Here is a 15,679-nt window from a genome sequence, read left to right on the forward strand (position 1 = left end):
TTTACACCATTTAGGATGAGGAGACGTTTCTTCACCCAAAGAGTGGTGAGCCTGTGGAAGTAATTGATGCCAAAACATTGAATGTATTTGAGGGGCAACTAGATATAGCACCTGGGGCAAATGGGATCAAAGGTTATGGGGAGAAAGCAGGATTAGGTTATTGAGTTGAATGATCAGCCACGGTCGTGATGAAAGGCGGTGCAGGCTTGAAGGGCCAAAGGGCTTCTTCCTGCCCCCATCTTCTACATTTCCATGTAACCAGCCCACTCCCCAGCACTCAGTCAAATGTAGGAGCTTATCTGTTAGCTAAGGGTTAATGGGTAAAATTGTAATCTCATGACGCCAAGCAGCAGTGACCACTATTCTAGTTTATCTGAACACTTTGTTAACTAAGGGCTAAAGAGTTGAAATTGTAATCTCATTAACCGCATCTTGTTTGTTCAGTTCTCTGTAAGTCTTATTACTATTTTGTGGCTATGTCACATGCCCATTGCCTGATCCAACTGCCAAACGGAACGATTTGCATCTATCCAGATTTGTATAAATACTGTGTGTGTATTATAACCCTTTCCTCTTCTCAGACTGACAGTTAGGGTATCAATACCTTGCTGTCAGTAGGAAAACCCGCCCTTGTACAAGTAGAAGATATTGTTTGTGAGTTCCAAAAATCTGTCTGTGTGGTCCTCAGAGAACCCAGTCATTTAATCTTTGACATAAAATTGGCAACGAGGGTGCGATGCCAATAGGCTGACAACATCTGCTAGTGAATGAAGTGAACTGTGTGGTCGTCAAAGAGCCCAGTCTTATTATCTTTGACACAAGCACCAGCTCAGAGATTGACACTACATGTGATCTAACCTGTCAGAGTGAGGACGTAAAACAAGTAACAAAATAACTTTGATGACACCCTGGTAAATAGTGACTGCCTAGTTCCAGCAGGTAACAGATCCTGTGGCAGGGGCATGAGGAAATCAGCAATATAGAAGAACTGCTAATCAGATATATCCAAGAAACCAATTTTCAGCCATTACACCCAGTATTCTCGGCGTGGGCTCCTATCAGCAGGCCCCCCTCATTTGCTGTTATCTAAGAGGATCACCTACTGCTCATGTGGTTGCTGCTCTTTTGTATCAGCTCATCCTCCATCCAAATGAAATGGTCCATAATGGAATCCATTTAAAGAAATTTGATCTTACTGGGGCATGGTGCGGGCTTGGGGATAACAGCAATGTCAGAAAGAAGATCGATGGAATTTGAAAATTTCCCTCCAATTTCTTATTTTCAGGGACTTGGAGAGACTGATTCTGGTGCCAAAATGATGTTGAAGTCCGACAAACATTATAGAAATGGACTCATATTTTAATGAGGCTCTCGCCTATCCTGACTCATTGGCTAAAATCTGTGGTTAAAATGGCAAGAATAGAGTGATCCTGCAGTGACAGTACTAATTTGCCGTCCCTGTTCATGCTTCACAGAGAGAACTAAAATTCTATAGGGTACATTAATGAATTAAATATGTTGCAGAACTGAAAAGAGGCTTACTTCAAATTTACATCAACATCCATATAAGCCTATAATTTGTGATTGTATGAAGCATGGCAATTGCTGTAGACCTTAAAGATGGTCTTGCTAAGGGATCTATCAGTCTCTGTGTTTGGACCTTTACCTCTCTGGGCAAGCAATTGGGTGGAATGTTGTGTAATGAGAATTTTCAGCAGGGAACTGCAGAGATGACATCAAGATGCTAAACTGCTCAATCACATTAAAGAATTTTCACAATCAGTAAACCAGGAAGTGGAACATTCTGGTAATCAATTCCCATTAATTAAAATCAGAAGGCAAATAATGATATGAGGTTAATGAAATGAAGATCAAATACAGACATGTAAAATTTAAAAATTGATCATAATGAAGAAATCAAACAACATTGTTATTTTCCCAGGGTGAGTTAGTTATTCAGAAGTAGCTACCATCCTGATTGCCAGTAAGTATCCTCAAAGAACAAGGTCGAATTTATTTTTTTTTCATTCTAATCACTCAGTCCTTTGGAGCAGGTAGATGTAAACCCAGGCCTCCTGAGTCAAAGGTTTGGCCACTACCATTGCATCACAACAGCCCTAAGATATACATAGTTTGGGGTTCATCACCAGCCTTTTTGGGGAAGAAAGGAGTCAATTCTTTTTACATCCATGGATTTCACTGATGCTTGATCTTGCGGTGGGTGAGGATCGAGGAGAAGCATCACGAACGATTCAGTACTTTTGTGTTAATCATCATTTGTACTAATTCCTGTTGGAATTCAGATGCAAAGATGGAAAATCAATGAACACGGATATCTTATCTTCAAAAACCCTTGATCTAACCCTAGACTGAAACCTAGCCTCAAAACATGACCTTAACATAACCCAACCCCATGCCTAACTCTGAGATAATGGGAACTGCAGATGCTGGAGATTCCAAGATAATAAAATGTGAGGCTGGATGAACACAGCAGGCGTCAGCTTTTGTGCTCCTGAGATGCTGCTTGGCCTGCTGTGTTCATCCAGCCTCACATTTTATTACCCATGCCTAACTCTGCTGCCTTTAATTTTGTATCATAGAATTTATCTTCAAGGCTAACAGCTAAGGTGCCCTTTCCTTTCTGCTTTCCTTGACTCTCTTAAAGAGGATCCTTATCAAAACAGTAATACGGTGACTGGTCACCACAATATACATGATTCTATCATCTAGTATAACAGAAGCAAAAACAGAAATAGCTGGAAAAGCTCAGCGGATCTGACCATAGAGAGAAATCAGAGTTAATGTTTCAGATCCAGTGACCCTTCCTCAGAACTGTGAGGAAAAAGTTGTTTTTTTATGCAGAAGATAGGGTGGGGGGAGGTGGTAGGGAGTAAATGATAGGTGGAGATAGAGCCCAAAGAGAGAAGAAGAATTGCACAGACAGAGGAGTGGATAACGGTCAGGCTAGGAAAATGAATACCAACTAATGGAGATTATTATTGGCTAACAATGGGTTGTGCAAAATTGCAGACTATGTGATAACAAGGTCTGGTCTGTGGGGATTGTCTAGGGGCATGGGAGAAGGTACTTCAAGCCCTAAAATTGTTGAACTCGATATTGTGTCTCGAAGGCTGTAGAGTTCCAGCAGGAAATGAGATGCTTTTCTTCCAGCTTGTGCTGAACTTCACTGCAGCACTGTAGCAAGCCTGAGACAGAGATGTTGGCCAGTGAATAAAACGGTGTGCTGAAGTAGCAGGCAACTGGAAGTTCAGGTAGCTGCTGTTTCCACCACCTCCAGTGGGATACCACCACCAAAGACATATTCCTCTCCCCTCCCGTGTTAGCTTTCTGCAAGGACTGTTCCATCCGGGACACTGTGGTCCACTCTTCCTTCACTCCCAACACTCCCCACTGCACCTTCCATACACTTGCCCATTTATTTCCTCCCTCCTCAGTATCCAAAGGCCCAGCCATATCTTCCAGGTGAAGCAGCACTTTACCTGCACTTCACACAATGTAGTCCACTGCATTTCCTGCTCACAATGTGATCTCCTCTGCAATGGGGAAATGGGTGATCACTTTGCAGAACATTTACCTTCTGTCTGCAAAAAAAATCCTGTGCTTTATCCACTTACTGTTTACTCCTTACCCATCTCCTCCACCCTATCCAGCATAAAAACCAACTTTTCTGAGCAACTATCAGTTCTGATGAAGGGTCATCTGACCCCAAAACGTTCACTCTGATTTCTCTCCACAGATGCTGCCAGACCTGCTGAGGTTTTTCAGCAATTTCTATTTTTGTTTCTGATTTCCAGCATCCGCAGTTCTTTCGGTTTTTATAAATCTGGTTTGACAGGTTCGGTCTTTTACATATTAATTAGGCAGCGAATTTAGCACCGCAGCCCGGCTGATGTGATTCAAATGATTGTTTTATTTTGGAAATGCACCTTATATGGCTATACCTCATTCAACCAAAATGAAACTCAACTTTCATGATTTATAATCCTTCGAAAAAGTTTATGCCACTTGCTAAAACTTTGACCATATTAGGGTATAGTGGGATCTGGAGCTGTCTCTTCAACCTAACAATATCTGATGAATTAATCAGGGGTGCCTGAGAATTGATCCGAGCTGGGAGAGACCGTTTCTGGTCAACATATTGAGGCGTCAAGCTGTTTGCCATTTGGAAAGGAGCAGGGGGAGGGAAGCTGAGGAGATTTTGCCAGTAACCCAACCCTGGGTTACTGCAGTTCGTGCACAGCAATGGGTTAGTAATGCGGCTTTATCATCTCGCCCAATCGTCTTCACAGGAGCAGAGAAGCAGCCAGAACATTCGAGCCTCCGATTGCTCACTGCTCCCAGATCAAATTCTAGAGACTTTCCAGTGCAGCCCTCTGCCTGCCCGTGTCACTCTATAAATATTCCAGGGGAAAGGGGAGAGCGGACTAACCATGGCTCAGTTCACCATGCCCGGCTTTACAATGAAGAATTCTCCGAATCAGGCGGCCAGCGGCGGCGATGCCCTGCCCCCGGGCTGGGAGATCAAGATTGACCCTCAGACCGGCTGGCCGTTCTTCGTCGATCACAACAACCGGACGACAACGTGGAGTGACCCGAGACTGGATCTGCCGAAGGTCAGTGCTGTCTGTCCGTCCCCCCCCCCCCCCCGGAGACGGTTTCCGAACACATTCTAACGAGGGGCTGTTTGTTTTTCTCTCTCTCTCTCTGTGTGTGTGTGTGTGTACATGTATGTAGGTGGGGGTAGGGGTGTGTACGTGTTTGACCCTGGAGGGTGTCTGGAGGGAGAGACTGTAGTGTTTTTACAAATGCAGATCAAGCCTTTCTGTCTGTGCAGGGGTGACAGGGGACACTCTCCTCCCCAGCTTCAGTCTTTTGTAACGAACAGCCCGATTAACAAAACAAAATCCCTCCCTGGAGTCGGGATTGTTTGCTGCAAAAAGGTAAATGCTCCATCAGACACCTTTACTCAATCCATGCTCCCCTCCCCCAATCCCCCCCCCCCCCGCTTTTTAATTTTTGTTTTTAAATGAGAGATAAAGCGAAACCAACATTGACAGCAATTTGGCCCCGAACAAAAATGGCATGTTGATGGTGTCAGTGATGAAGATTGGGTTTTGGGATGACGCACTGCAGTCCGATCTGATGAAACATCGCCTGGGTAACCTTTAACTTACGGCCTGGCCAAGGTTTCGAGGAAAGGGGCTACATGTGCAGCGTGATCTGTGCAAACCCTCCCCTCTTGCTGTGCTTCAGTTTCTCGGATCATTCACCCCTCCCCTCCCTCCTCCCAAACAAAATAGCAGGCCCTAAGTTGAAAATCCGAGCAAGATTTGGGTCTATCTGAGTTGATGTCGAACTCGCTCGGTGCCTGCCTGGGCTCAGGCAGGGCCTGGCAGCTGGGCACCTTGTTTAGCTGCCTGAGTCAGTTGTCAGGAGAAGGTTTGGAGACATGAGGGATCTGTGGAGCTGCACAGCTGTCAGCTGTTAAAAACGCTGGTGGTGACACCCAGCACAGCTCGGAGGCACGTAGTGAAGTTTCTACCATGTGAAGTAAGCTACCAGAAACTGCTTTCCTTTTTTTTCCAGTGCACATAGATTTGCTGCTCTTTCCGCATGTACTGCCGCCTTTAAATCCACCTGCAAAATCGGAGACATGAAGCAATGCGTTTCAAGGCAAAAATAACACTGAGCTAATTACAAAGAAAAATGAGGCAACAGATTTTAATTGATGCTGATCTGAAGATCATATGCTGATCCTGTCACACTTATGACCAGGATACATAGCTAGGAAATGTGCATTCCTTGTTTTAACATATATTGTAGCCTAAGAAAAATGGGCAAAGTTGTGAACAGTTGATGGAAGCTAAACAACTATGCTGTCCTAATCTTGTATAAACCAAGTTTTAAAATGAGGTTATTGTACCTAAATGAATTTATGATAACCTAAATGCCGAGACGTGCTTTTTAAAAAGCAAAATTCCAATATTTTGTCCCCTGAAGAATTTTATATTCCCTGGTAATAGGAGGAAGATGGTGCATTCAGAGTTATGAATGCTTTTGTGGCTACAGTAATCAAGCTCTACAGGCAAGGCTAGTTAAACAACCTGAGCTGGTCTGCCTCCTTTTTGCTGGAATCCACTGTATTGGCTCAGAAATGAACAAACTGATCAGCAGCAAGTTCTGGGCACAGGTGTACCTGAGCTCCAACTTTGAACTGATTAGGAGTCATGTGCTGAATCACTGAGCTGTGAGTTTGGAGAATGTTTAACTTCTGAAGCAGTTGAAGCACATATCTATTATTCTTGGCTGACTTTCATATATTGAACTAATCTGAAACTGACATTGAAGTTTGTGCACTTATCCATTTCCCATTTAGTCTCTAACTTCATTGGGAGTGTTAGCTCCAGTGTTGGAGCAACCCCTGTTTCTTTCTTCTCTTTTTTTTTTCCCTTTTCTTTAGTCTAATTCATCTTAAATGTTATAATTCACTTGGATTCACTTGTGGTAATGCTGCAAGTTAATAATCTAATTACTATTTGAGTGTAAACAATTCCAACCCGCTTCACAAATCTATTGAGTTCAAGCCTTTCGAAATTTAGGTGTAAGTGGCTGTTAGGCATCTTTACGGTCAACGATGCCAAGACATTAATGTGACCTACTGCAGGACAGTACAGGACGGAATCTCCCCTATGATTCCTAAATGACTGAGTCATTGCTCTCAGCTTGAAGGGACACTAAAAGGAGACATTTGCTGAGAGGAAGCGAAAATGGAATTGAGTGTACATAGATCACCCTTTTACTCTGGTTTCAACAACCAGCAGGGGTGACTGGGAGCTAGTTTGTCTACCAGTACTGTTGAGAGTGGTGAAAGCAACCCAAAAATATTAAAAGTAAATTTAGAATTAAAACTTCAACCTAGATAACAGCAGCATGTGTGCTAAATAGTGATGTCAACTTAAAAGTGTCCCAAAGTACTTTACAGATAAAGAGTTTTGTAGGTAAAATTATGAGGTCAGACCATAACTCTAGTTAGTGAGATGCGTTTTTTTTGGGACTTTTTAAAGTTGAAGAGAGATGGAAATATTTTGAAAAGGTGTTTTGCACAGCACGACAAGTAAGAAAAAGCTAACATTATTGTTAGTGGAGGGAAGCACACAAACTGAAATTCAGGGACTAGAGGGTGTTGGAAAGAACATTTAGTTTATCACAACTGCAGAAGTTAAGGTGGCATGGGTGCCAAAGGACCAGGGTTTGATCATTCAACTTATTTGTTGTTTCCATCACACTATACACTTAAAACATTGCAGATCAATAACTCGGCTCAATTTATCTGTCATTATTCTATATCTCTTGATATGTTTAACCAACAGATATCTATTGATCTGGATCATGAATATTTCATTTCAGCAACTAAGTATTTTCACATTTCTCTCTTAAATGGGCAAGTTTAAAATTTAAATGATGCTGATTTGTTGTGTATTCCTCCGATTAAAGGAAGTACTATTTTTAAAAATCATTTACGGGATGTGGGCATTGCTGGCTCGGCCAGCATTCCTTGCCTGTCCCTAATTGTCTAGAGGGCAGTTAAGAAACAACAACATTGTCCTGGGTCTGGAGATACATATTGGCCAGAACAAGTAAGAACGGCAGTTCCTCCCTAAGGGTCATTAATGAATCAGATGGCTTTTTCTCAACAATTGACGATGAATTCATGGTCATTGTTAGACTCTTAACTCTAGATTTTTTAAAAAAAATTCAAATTCTGTCAGTTGTCATGATTGGATTCAGACCTGGGTCCCCAGAACTTAATCTGAGTTTACTTTCTCTTATTCTAACTTAACAAAATGAATAATGATTTCAAACCCCTCAATTAGATTGCCATTAGCCATGTAAAATCAAGAGATACAAGCCAAGTTTATAAAACCTGGTTCCATAATTAACCCTCTAGAATTGGTATGAAAGTGAACTCTGCATTTGCTGGAAAGCGAATGATATACTCCAGTTGGGGTCTGACTAACTGAATGTCCTTCAGCTCATTAGTTTACGCAATATTAGCCCAGCTGAGTAAGCCTTTGAGAGATTTGTAGAGAAAGACAAAACTTGTAACATTATTGCATTGGACACAAGGAGACAATTGACTTTACTTAGGACTGTTTGACAAATTGGAATCAGAACTACCTCAGATTAATCAAAAAAGTTGTTTCCAGCATAATGTTACTTGTATTTTCACAATAATTTTACATGGGATGTGAGCATCAGTGGCAAGCATTTGCTGCACATCCAAATTTGAGAAGGTGGTGGTAAGCTGTCCTCTTAAAGCACTGCAGTTCCCCTGTCGGAGATGTACTTCAGTCCTGTCAGGAAGAGAGTTCTAGGATTTGACCCTGAAACAGTGAATGAGTGAGGATACTGTTAAGTCAAGACGATTCATATTTTGGATGGGAATTGCACTTGGTGACCTTCCAATGCATCTGCTATTCTTGTCATTCTCAGTGGTAGATAATGTGGGTTTGGAAGGTTCTAACACTGGAGAATTGGCGAGTTACTGCAGTGCACCTTGTAGATGTACACACTGCTGCCACTATGCACCTATTGTGAATGGTGCAAATGTTTAAGGTGGTGAATGGATTGCCAATCACAAGTTGCTTTGTCCTGAATCGATGAAGCTTCTGGAATGTTGTTAGAGATGCACTCATCCAGGCAAGTGGAGAGTATTACATCACACTCCCTTCCACTGCCTTGTAGATAGTGGACAGGTATTGAGAGTCAGCTGAATTGCATAATTTCTGAACTCTGACCTGCTTTTGAAGGCATGTTCTTTATATCATTGGTCCACTCCATTTTATTGCCCCCCAGGATATTGGTGGAGGATAGTTTAGTGATGACAATGCCACTAAATGTCATTGGGGAGATGATTTGCTTTTGTTGGAAATGATCTTTGCCTGACACTTCTACAGCATAAATGTTATTTCAGATGTTTCATCTATAAAGTACATTCACATGATGAATGTAAATAGTAAGTGCTGTTTGGGCATTGAACCTCATTGTGACATAATGCTTAAAATTGAAATCAACATTTGATGTAATTTCTGAAGAATGAGTGAATCTTAAAGAAAGAATTTAATTAAGGACATGCCTACTTTTGTCATTATCTTTCAATGTAGGAGCAGCAGTGAACATTTGTAGAGGTGTATGATGTGATGCTTCAAAAATGTTGCCTTGTCTTGCCAGTTTCCAGCAACAGTATATCTAATGACCCAGGATAAAATCATAACTGTCACCTGTTATTTTACCCTTGCACCATGTGAAGACAACTACATTTACCATTGTTTTTATTTGTTTGGTTTACACTAAGAATCATAAAACCTTTTGTCTGTGCACTTATAATTTTAAGTGGCTAAAATATGAAAAATAACTAATTATCATCACAGAGTCTGTTTACCTCAATGCTGCAAGTTTTCAATGTTGGAGAAATCATTGATTAATCCAAAACTGATTTTGAGCAAATAAATCAATTGCTTTCCCAGACATTATGAAACACATTTACTGCATATTGTTTCTTACTGGAACTTAGGTCAGATAATGAATTTAAAAAATACTATCTTCTTAATTTTTAAATTGCTTTCAAGCAGATTCACATGGTCAATAGTGCAAAGTGGGGGCACAGTATTAAAACATGTTGGAAGTATTCATTAAAGTCATAGAAAATAGGATGGATTTGCAAAGAAATCTCATTTTAGTTTACCTTTGTTACTTTGTTTACCTTTTGTTCAGTTGCTTCAAAGATTGATGAAAAGTAGATGAAAGTTCCCAATTTGTGTTTTCTATTTCTAGGAAAGGCAAACATTTTCCAATGGTCCTTATCCATCAGGGTATCACCAGTCATCACAAGATATCCCAAAACAACAACATGGAAAGGAATTTGGCTCAACTGGTCCTCAACTCCGTCCAGGCTACATTCCCATCCCAATAATTCATGAAGGAGTTCCTGAACATCATCAGCAAAAATTACGCTATTCACCTCAGCAGCCTGACTTGCAGAGACTTAAAACTGAAGTACGGGCGCATTCCCCAGTACGGGCACAGTCTCCATCCAGGCTCTCAACACGATCTGAGTCTCCATTTGAAGCCACACATGCTGATAAACAAAGTGGACAAGCCTCAACAGCTGCCACGAGCCAGACGCCGAGCTTGCAAGGGTCAGAGGTAATTTGTTTACTTTTCCTAAGGTTTTAGTTCATTCTGAAGTTGCTGCTGTGTGCTAGGCCCAAATGATAGGATTAGTCAGAGAAATGGAAGAGACAAATCAAATAGCTAGGAATCTGAACTGAGCAAATAAATGTGACCTTTGCATAAAATGTTCAAAAGCTTTGTGTTAATGGACTTGTAGTCAAAGTAAATGCTACTTTTGGTATAACACTTACTGTATTACAAGGAAGGTTACAAATAAAGCAAATGTTTTCCTTCCAAAAGGCTAACTATGAATTTATCTTTAGGTTGTCATGTTCTAGAGACTAAAAATAGCCGACTCATGATGTGATATTCTTGTCTTTCTTCTGTTTGCTCCAGGTCACACCATGTTCCATTAAGTGCTTTACATTCTTGTTGTACATTTTAGTAGCTATATTTTAAATGGAATTAGAGTAATCCTGTAAGGAGAAAAATAAAAAACAACAAGTGGAGCAAGTTTTTATTTCAGATCAATGTAACATGCCATGGAGCTGGATGAACACAGCAGGCTAAGCAACATCTTGCCTTATTTTCATCACAAACAAAAACAGAAATTGCTGGAATAACTCAGCAGGTCTGGTAACATCTCTTCAATTTCTGTTTTTGTTTCTGACTTCCAGCATCTACAGTTAATTAGATTTTTTTTGTTGTTTTCATCAATCTGATTTATGTTATTCTTTGAGAGCGTAATAGCAATGATTGATTACTTCTGAAAAACTAAAATCTTTAATGATAGTAACAATCTTTCCTTATTTCAGAATTCACAGTCACAAACCAGCCCCCAGACATTGCCACCTCAGCAATATGGCCGGTCGAGCTTGGGAAGTTCCCAGTTGCCTTCAGGTTATATTTCTATACCCGTGATCCATGAAGGAAAAGGAGTAAAGCCAACTCAACAGGCATATCACCCTGCTTACCATACTCAACACCCAACCCAGCAAACACAACACCCTGTGCAACAGGCAGAGTTTCCAACCCAGCAAGCATACCAGTCTGACTCACATGTACAGTATCCTTCGCAGCCAACACCAAATACAATCCAGCAGCAGCAGCAGCCAGTTGTCTACAGGATTTCTCCTGAAGACTGGGGAACAAACCGAGCTGGTGCGCCATCACCATTAAGAAAGGCTCAGAAGGGAGCATCAAGTCGTGAAAGCTCTCCAGCACGGATTACTTCACGTGCTCGTCCGCAGTCACCCATTTGGACCAATGCAGGTGTGGACAGACCACAGGTAAGTTGGTATGGTTTGATAAGCACGGCTTGACATGCAGCATTAATAGTACACTTCAGCATCATTAGGCGCATGGATAAGGTGAAAAGTAACGGCCTTTTCCCCATGGTCAGGAAGTTCAAAACTAGGAGGCATATTTTTATGGTGACAGGAGAATGCATTAAAAGTATTTTTTTTTAAAAAGCTGAGAGTGGGTCATGTGTGGAATGGACTGCCAGAGGAAATGGTGGAGGCAGGTACAATTACAATGTTTAAAAGACATTTGGATAAGTATGTGAATAGGAAAGGTTCGGCGGGATATGGGCTAAATGCATGCACATGGGACTAGTTTAGTTTGGGAACATGGTTGGTGTGGACTAGTTGGACCGAAGGGTCCGTTTGCCTGCTGTATTTGAAACAAAACAACATTTTTTAAAAAAACACTAAAAGTTACAACAGCAAAAGAAAGTTGAACGATCGACCTGTGTACACATTTCTTATATAACAAACTAGGAAAATGTCACTTTGCTGAAAGTTCAATACAGTTAGGCAGCTACATCCTCACAAAAATAATGTTGAATAAAACTGATAATGGGAACTGCAGATACTGGACAATCCGAGGTAACCAAGTGTAAAGCTGGATGGACACAGCAGGCCAAGTAGCATCTTAGGTTGAAGGGTCTAGGCCCGAAACATCAGCTTTTGTGTTCCTAAGATGCTGCTTGGCCTGCTGTGTTCATCCAGCTCCACACTTTGTTATCTTGAATAAAACTGTGGTGAACTGAATGCCTTGAATGTAGAATCTCTGCAATATTTGGACTTCAGTATTCTTGTGGTCACCTCCCTGATTTCAAGCAGAAATTGCTGCATCTCACTGAAACATAGGTAAATTACAATTTTGTGTCGCTGTTGTAAAAGCTATCATTTCACAATGGAAAATTCATGGATTGTGTTGAGTGAGACTGCAGCATCAAATAATGAAAATAAATTCCTGCCTGAATATAGCGTTACATCGTATTGACATTTTTCAAAATATTTTCCCCCCATGGGTTACTTTTAAAGCACAATGATTTTTTGCATAAAGGAAATGGCATTTGAAATGTCCTAAGCTGTCTGTACTGCTAGGATACTCTGTACAAGAAACAGAGAATAACTATAAATGAAAACTTTCAGCTATAGAGGGGCTCAAAGTAGGATACAGTTAGATCAGAATCTCAACTGGGAGTCAGTACTGAGCCTTCTGCGATTTTGTTTTTAATAAACAACTTAAAATATGTTATCCTAATGAAAATTTCCAAATTTGCAGATGACACAAAAACAGAATGCTATGTAAACGATCAGTCTCCAGATTTAGCAGAATTGACCTTTTATGTAACAGACCCAATAGTCGCCAGATCTCACTCAGAGATCAAGACAGGCTTTTAGAACTTGCATGCTGAGCTAAATAACGAATTGACTTCAGCATAAGTCTGTGATTAAGTAGTCACATCTTTTGCCATTTTCCTCCTGATATTGCATAAAATCACAGTTTCTGCCTTGTGCAGATCACAGCAATGCCATCCTTTTATGACACTTTCACTCTGAATCTGAAGTTTTCAGCCGAGCAGCGATAGGAGATTTGCAGAGCAACAGTTATCTTCTTGCTGTGTAAAGTTTATAAAATGAGTCAGGTTTATCTCACTTTACTGAATTATAGTCAGTCAGACATAGGAAGGATATTATTGCACTTGAATAATACTGCAGAGATGGACATCAAAATAATTGAAATTTTCAGGGATCTAAGGTTGTAAAACTTCAAATTGTATCTTAAAAATACTTAATGTGATCTCAATTATCTCATGAGAATTAAAAATAGAATTGACAGTACTGATCCAGCATATTTTTCAAGATGGCGAAAATTCTATAAAGAGTGGTCATTGGTTAAAAATCAAGAAGTTAGAAACAAATCAAGGAATATAGCCAAAATTGTTTTCTCTTAATTGTAACATATTTCTGGAATAGGCAAGAAAGGCTATCGATTCTAATGGGAATAATTCCAAGGATGGGTTGATGACAATGATGAGAAGTTGGGTTGGTCAGTTCTGGCTTGTATTTAGTAGCCTTTTCTTTAAAGCAAGTTGGAGGCTATCAGACTGAAAATGGAAGAAGGTGTAGAGATATTTTGCACAACATACTTGACAGGAGTCAGTGTTAGTCTGACAATCAATGTGTAGGCTATAGAGCTCGGAAATGCAAAAAATACCACTGCCAAATCATTCACTTGATGACATTCCCCAAAATTATTTGCGAGTGTCATTTAAAATATGCAGAAAGTAATGAAAGCATAAGAGTGAAGGTACTGTAGACATTGAGCTAAATACCCATGCGATTCCCTTCCTCAATTATTACAGGTTCCTCAGCAAAGAACACAGCATCAAGAGGCACCCAGAATACAACAGGAGAACAAAGCTAATTCATTTGGGTCTGAGCAACCTCCAGCTTATATCCCTGTTGAAGTCACCAGGCAGCAACCATATAAACCCCACCCTAAAACTGAGAAAACTGAAGGGAAAGCTCCAGCCACTGCAGAGAGCAATACCCAGCAAGAAGAGGCTGTCATCCCTGACAAGAAAACCATACCCAATGAAGACACTGAGAAACACCCTGGTTTGGTAAAAGTAGAGAAAATTCTTCAGAAGGTCCATAGGCTTGAAGAAGATGTAAACTTATTTGAAGGAGCGGGAACAGATAAACTCTATCTGATGATTGAAGAATTACTGACCAAAGAGCTATTGGCCCTTGATTCAGTGGACCCTGAGGGTCGAGATGATGTGCGACAAGCCAGAAGAGATGGTGTTAAAAAAGTTCAAAACCTTCTGGAACGGTTAGAACAGAAAGCCAACATGGGCCCAGAAGTGAAAAGCTTTTCTGAACCCCAGCCAGGAATAACTGAGAAGTCAATTCAAATGGATTATACAGAAGGTGACAAAAAATGCACAAAAATTGATGCACAAGAATCAAAAATGGAAACTGACCAAAGTGAAATGAACCCAGGAAAGCCTGGTGATGCTCGCCACATTAAAGACACTTTGGCTGATAATGAACATTAGACCTTTAACATCAAAGTGCACCCTTGAATCGTTTTATAAATCGTGTTTAGAAGTTTTATGAATGCATGCCATTGCAAACCTTTCCTGTAGTTTTGTGCCCCAGTATTCTTTATCTGCCATCAATACATGGAGAGAAAATTATGATCAACAGAAGCTTATGGGTTGAACAATGCAAGTCTTTGATTACTTGTAATCAACTTTTTAAAAGGCACATTCATCTTGCTGAAGAGCTGAAACATACGTTAAGCATGCCCCTCTGTTTTGCATTGTATTTAATCCATTATCTCCCTTTTAACTTAGCCAAAATAACACCATGTGCCACATGATGGTGAGTTACAAAGCCTTATAAACTGCAAGAGTACCATTTAAGTAAAAAAAAACACATTGTATTGCCTCTAAAGTAAATGTGTCAGTTTAATCACTGTTGGGCACTTTATGAAGAAATATGTTGAAATGTGTTGGACATTGAAGTATGAGTTTTATAGGTATAGAAAGGTTTCTATAATTCTACAAAGGAAGCAATAAATTCAGATTGCATTTGCATTGTGTACAATGATTTTTGTAAGCAGCAAGAAGTCAAATTTAATTTTAAGCTTACATATGTTGCTTACTGAAAGTAATGCGTTTTAAAATGCAGATAATCTTAGTTTAAGTTTTGAAGACTTTTAAAGTATGCGATATTCTAGTAATACCTTTCAACTGCAGTCCAGGCACAGATGTTTGTCGATACTTTTGGGCATAAGATCAATTTCATTTGATAATACACTTTGTTTACAAATGGCTTTGGTCACTATATGTCAGACTCCTGCCTGTGTCACTGGTGGGAACAATGCAGAGTACAGATCAGTGATATTTTGTGTAAGTTGAGTGTTGGCAAGAGTTTAATGTCACTGACAAATTTACAAATCTGTTTGAAAGACAGCCTTTTGTAATGAGAGAGAGCTTTAATAGCTACATTTAAATCTTGAGAATACACTTATAGGGCATTGCAGTGTCACTGTTATCTTACAATTTGTCTTACTGCAACATATGCCATTGATACAAACCTTTGAAAATGTTTTAAACAAAAACAGAAGTTGCTGGAAAATCTCAGCAGGACTGGCAACATCTGTGGAAAGAAATCAGTTA

At 40.2% G+C, this 15,679-nt stretch overlaps 1 protein-coding gene across 1 annotated transcript; it reads left to right on the top strand.

Annotated features, from left to right (window-relative positions):
• Positions 1-4,129: 4,129 nt before the first annotated feature.
• bag3 (BCL2 associated athanogene 3) lies at positions 4,130-15,092 on the top strand. The gene is made up of 4 exons (XM_048551023.1): positions 4,130-4,634; positions 9,856-10,227; positions 11,010-11,483; positions 13,853-15,092. Exons 1-4 carry the CDS (start codon positions 4,452-4,454, stop codon positions 14,549-14,551), a joined length of 1,728 nt encoding a protein of 575 aa, XP_048406980.1. The 5' UTR covers positions 4,130-4,451; the 3' UTR covers positions 14,552-15,092.
• Positions 15,093-15,679: the final 587 nt, after the last annotated feature.

The sequence above is a fragment of the Stegostoma tigrinum genome, chromosome 20 (assembly GCF_030684315.1).
Source record: "Stegostoma tigrinum isolate sSteTig4 chromosome 20, sSteTig4.hap1, whole genome shotgun sequence".
In the NCBI taxonomy this organism is placed as follows: Eukaryota; Metazoa; Chordata; class Chondrichthyes; order Orectolobiformes; family Stegostomatidae; genus Stegostoma; species Stegostoma tigrinum.

Coding starts and splice junctions, on each gene's coding strand:
- bag3 (XM_048551023.1), top strand. CDS start 4,452: ATGGCTCAGTTCACCATGCCCGGCTTTACAATGAAGAATTCTCCGAAT. Junction 4,635..9,855: donor CGAGACTGGATCTGCCGAAG/GTCAGTGCTGTC, acceptor TTCTATTTCTAG/GAAAGGCAAACATTTTCCAA. Junction 10,228..11,009: donor CGAGCTTGCAAGGGTCAGAG/GTAATTTGTTTA, acceptor TCCTTATTTCAG/AATTCACAGTCACAAACCAG.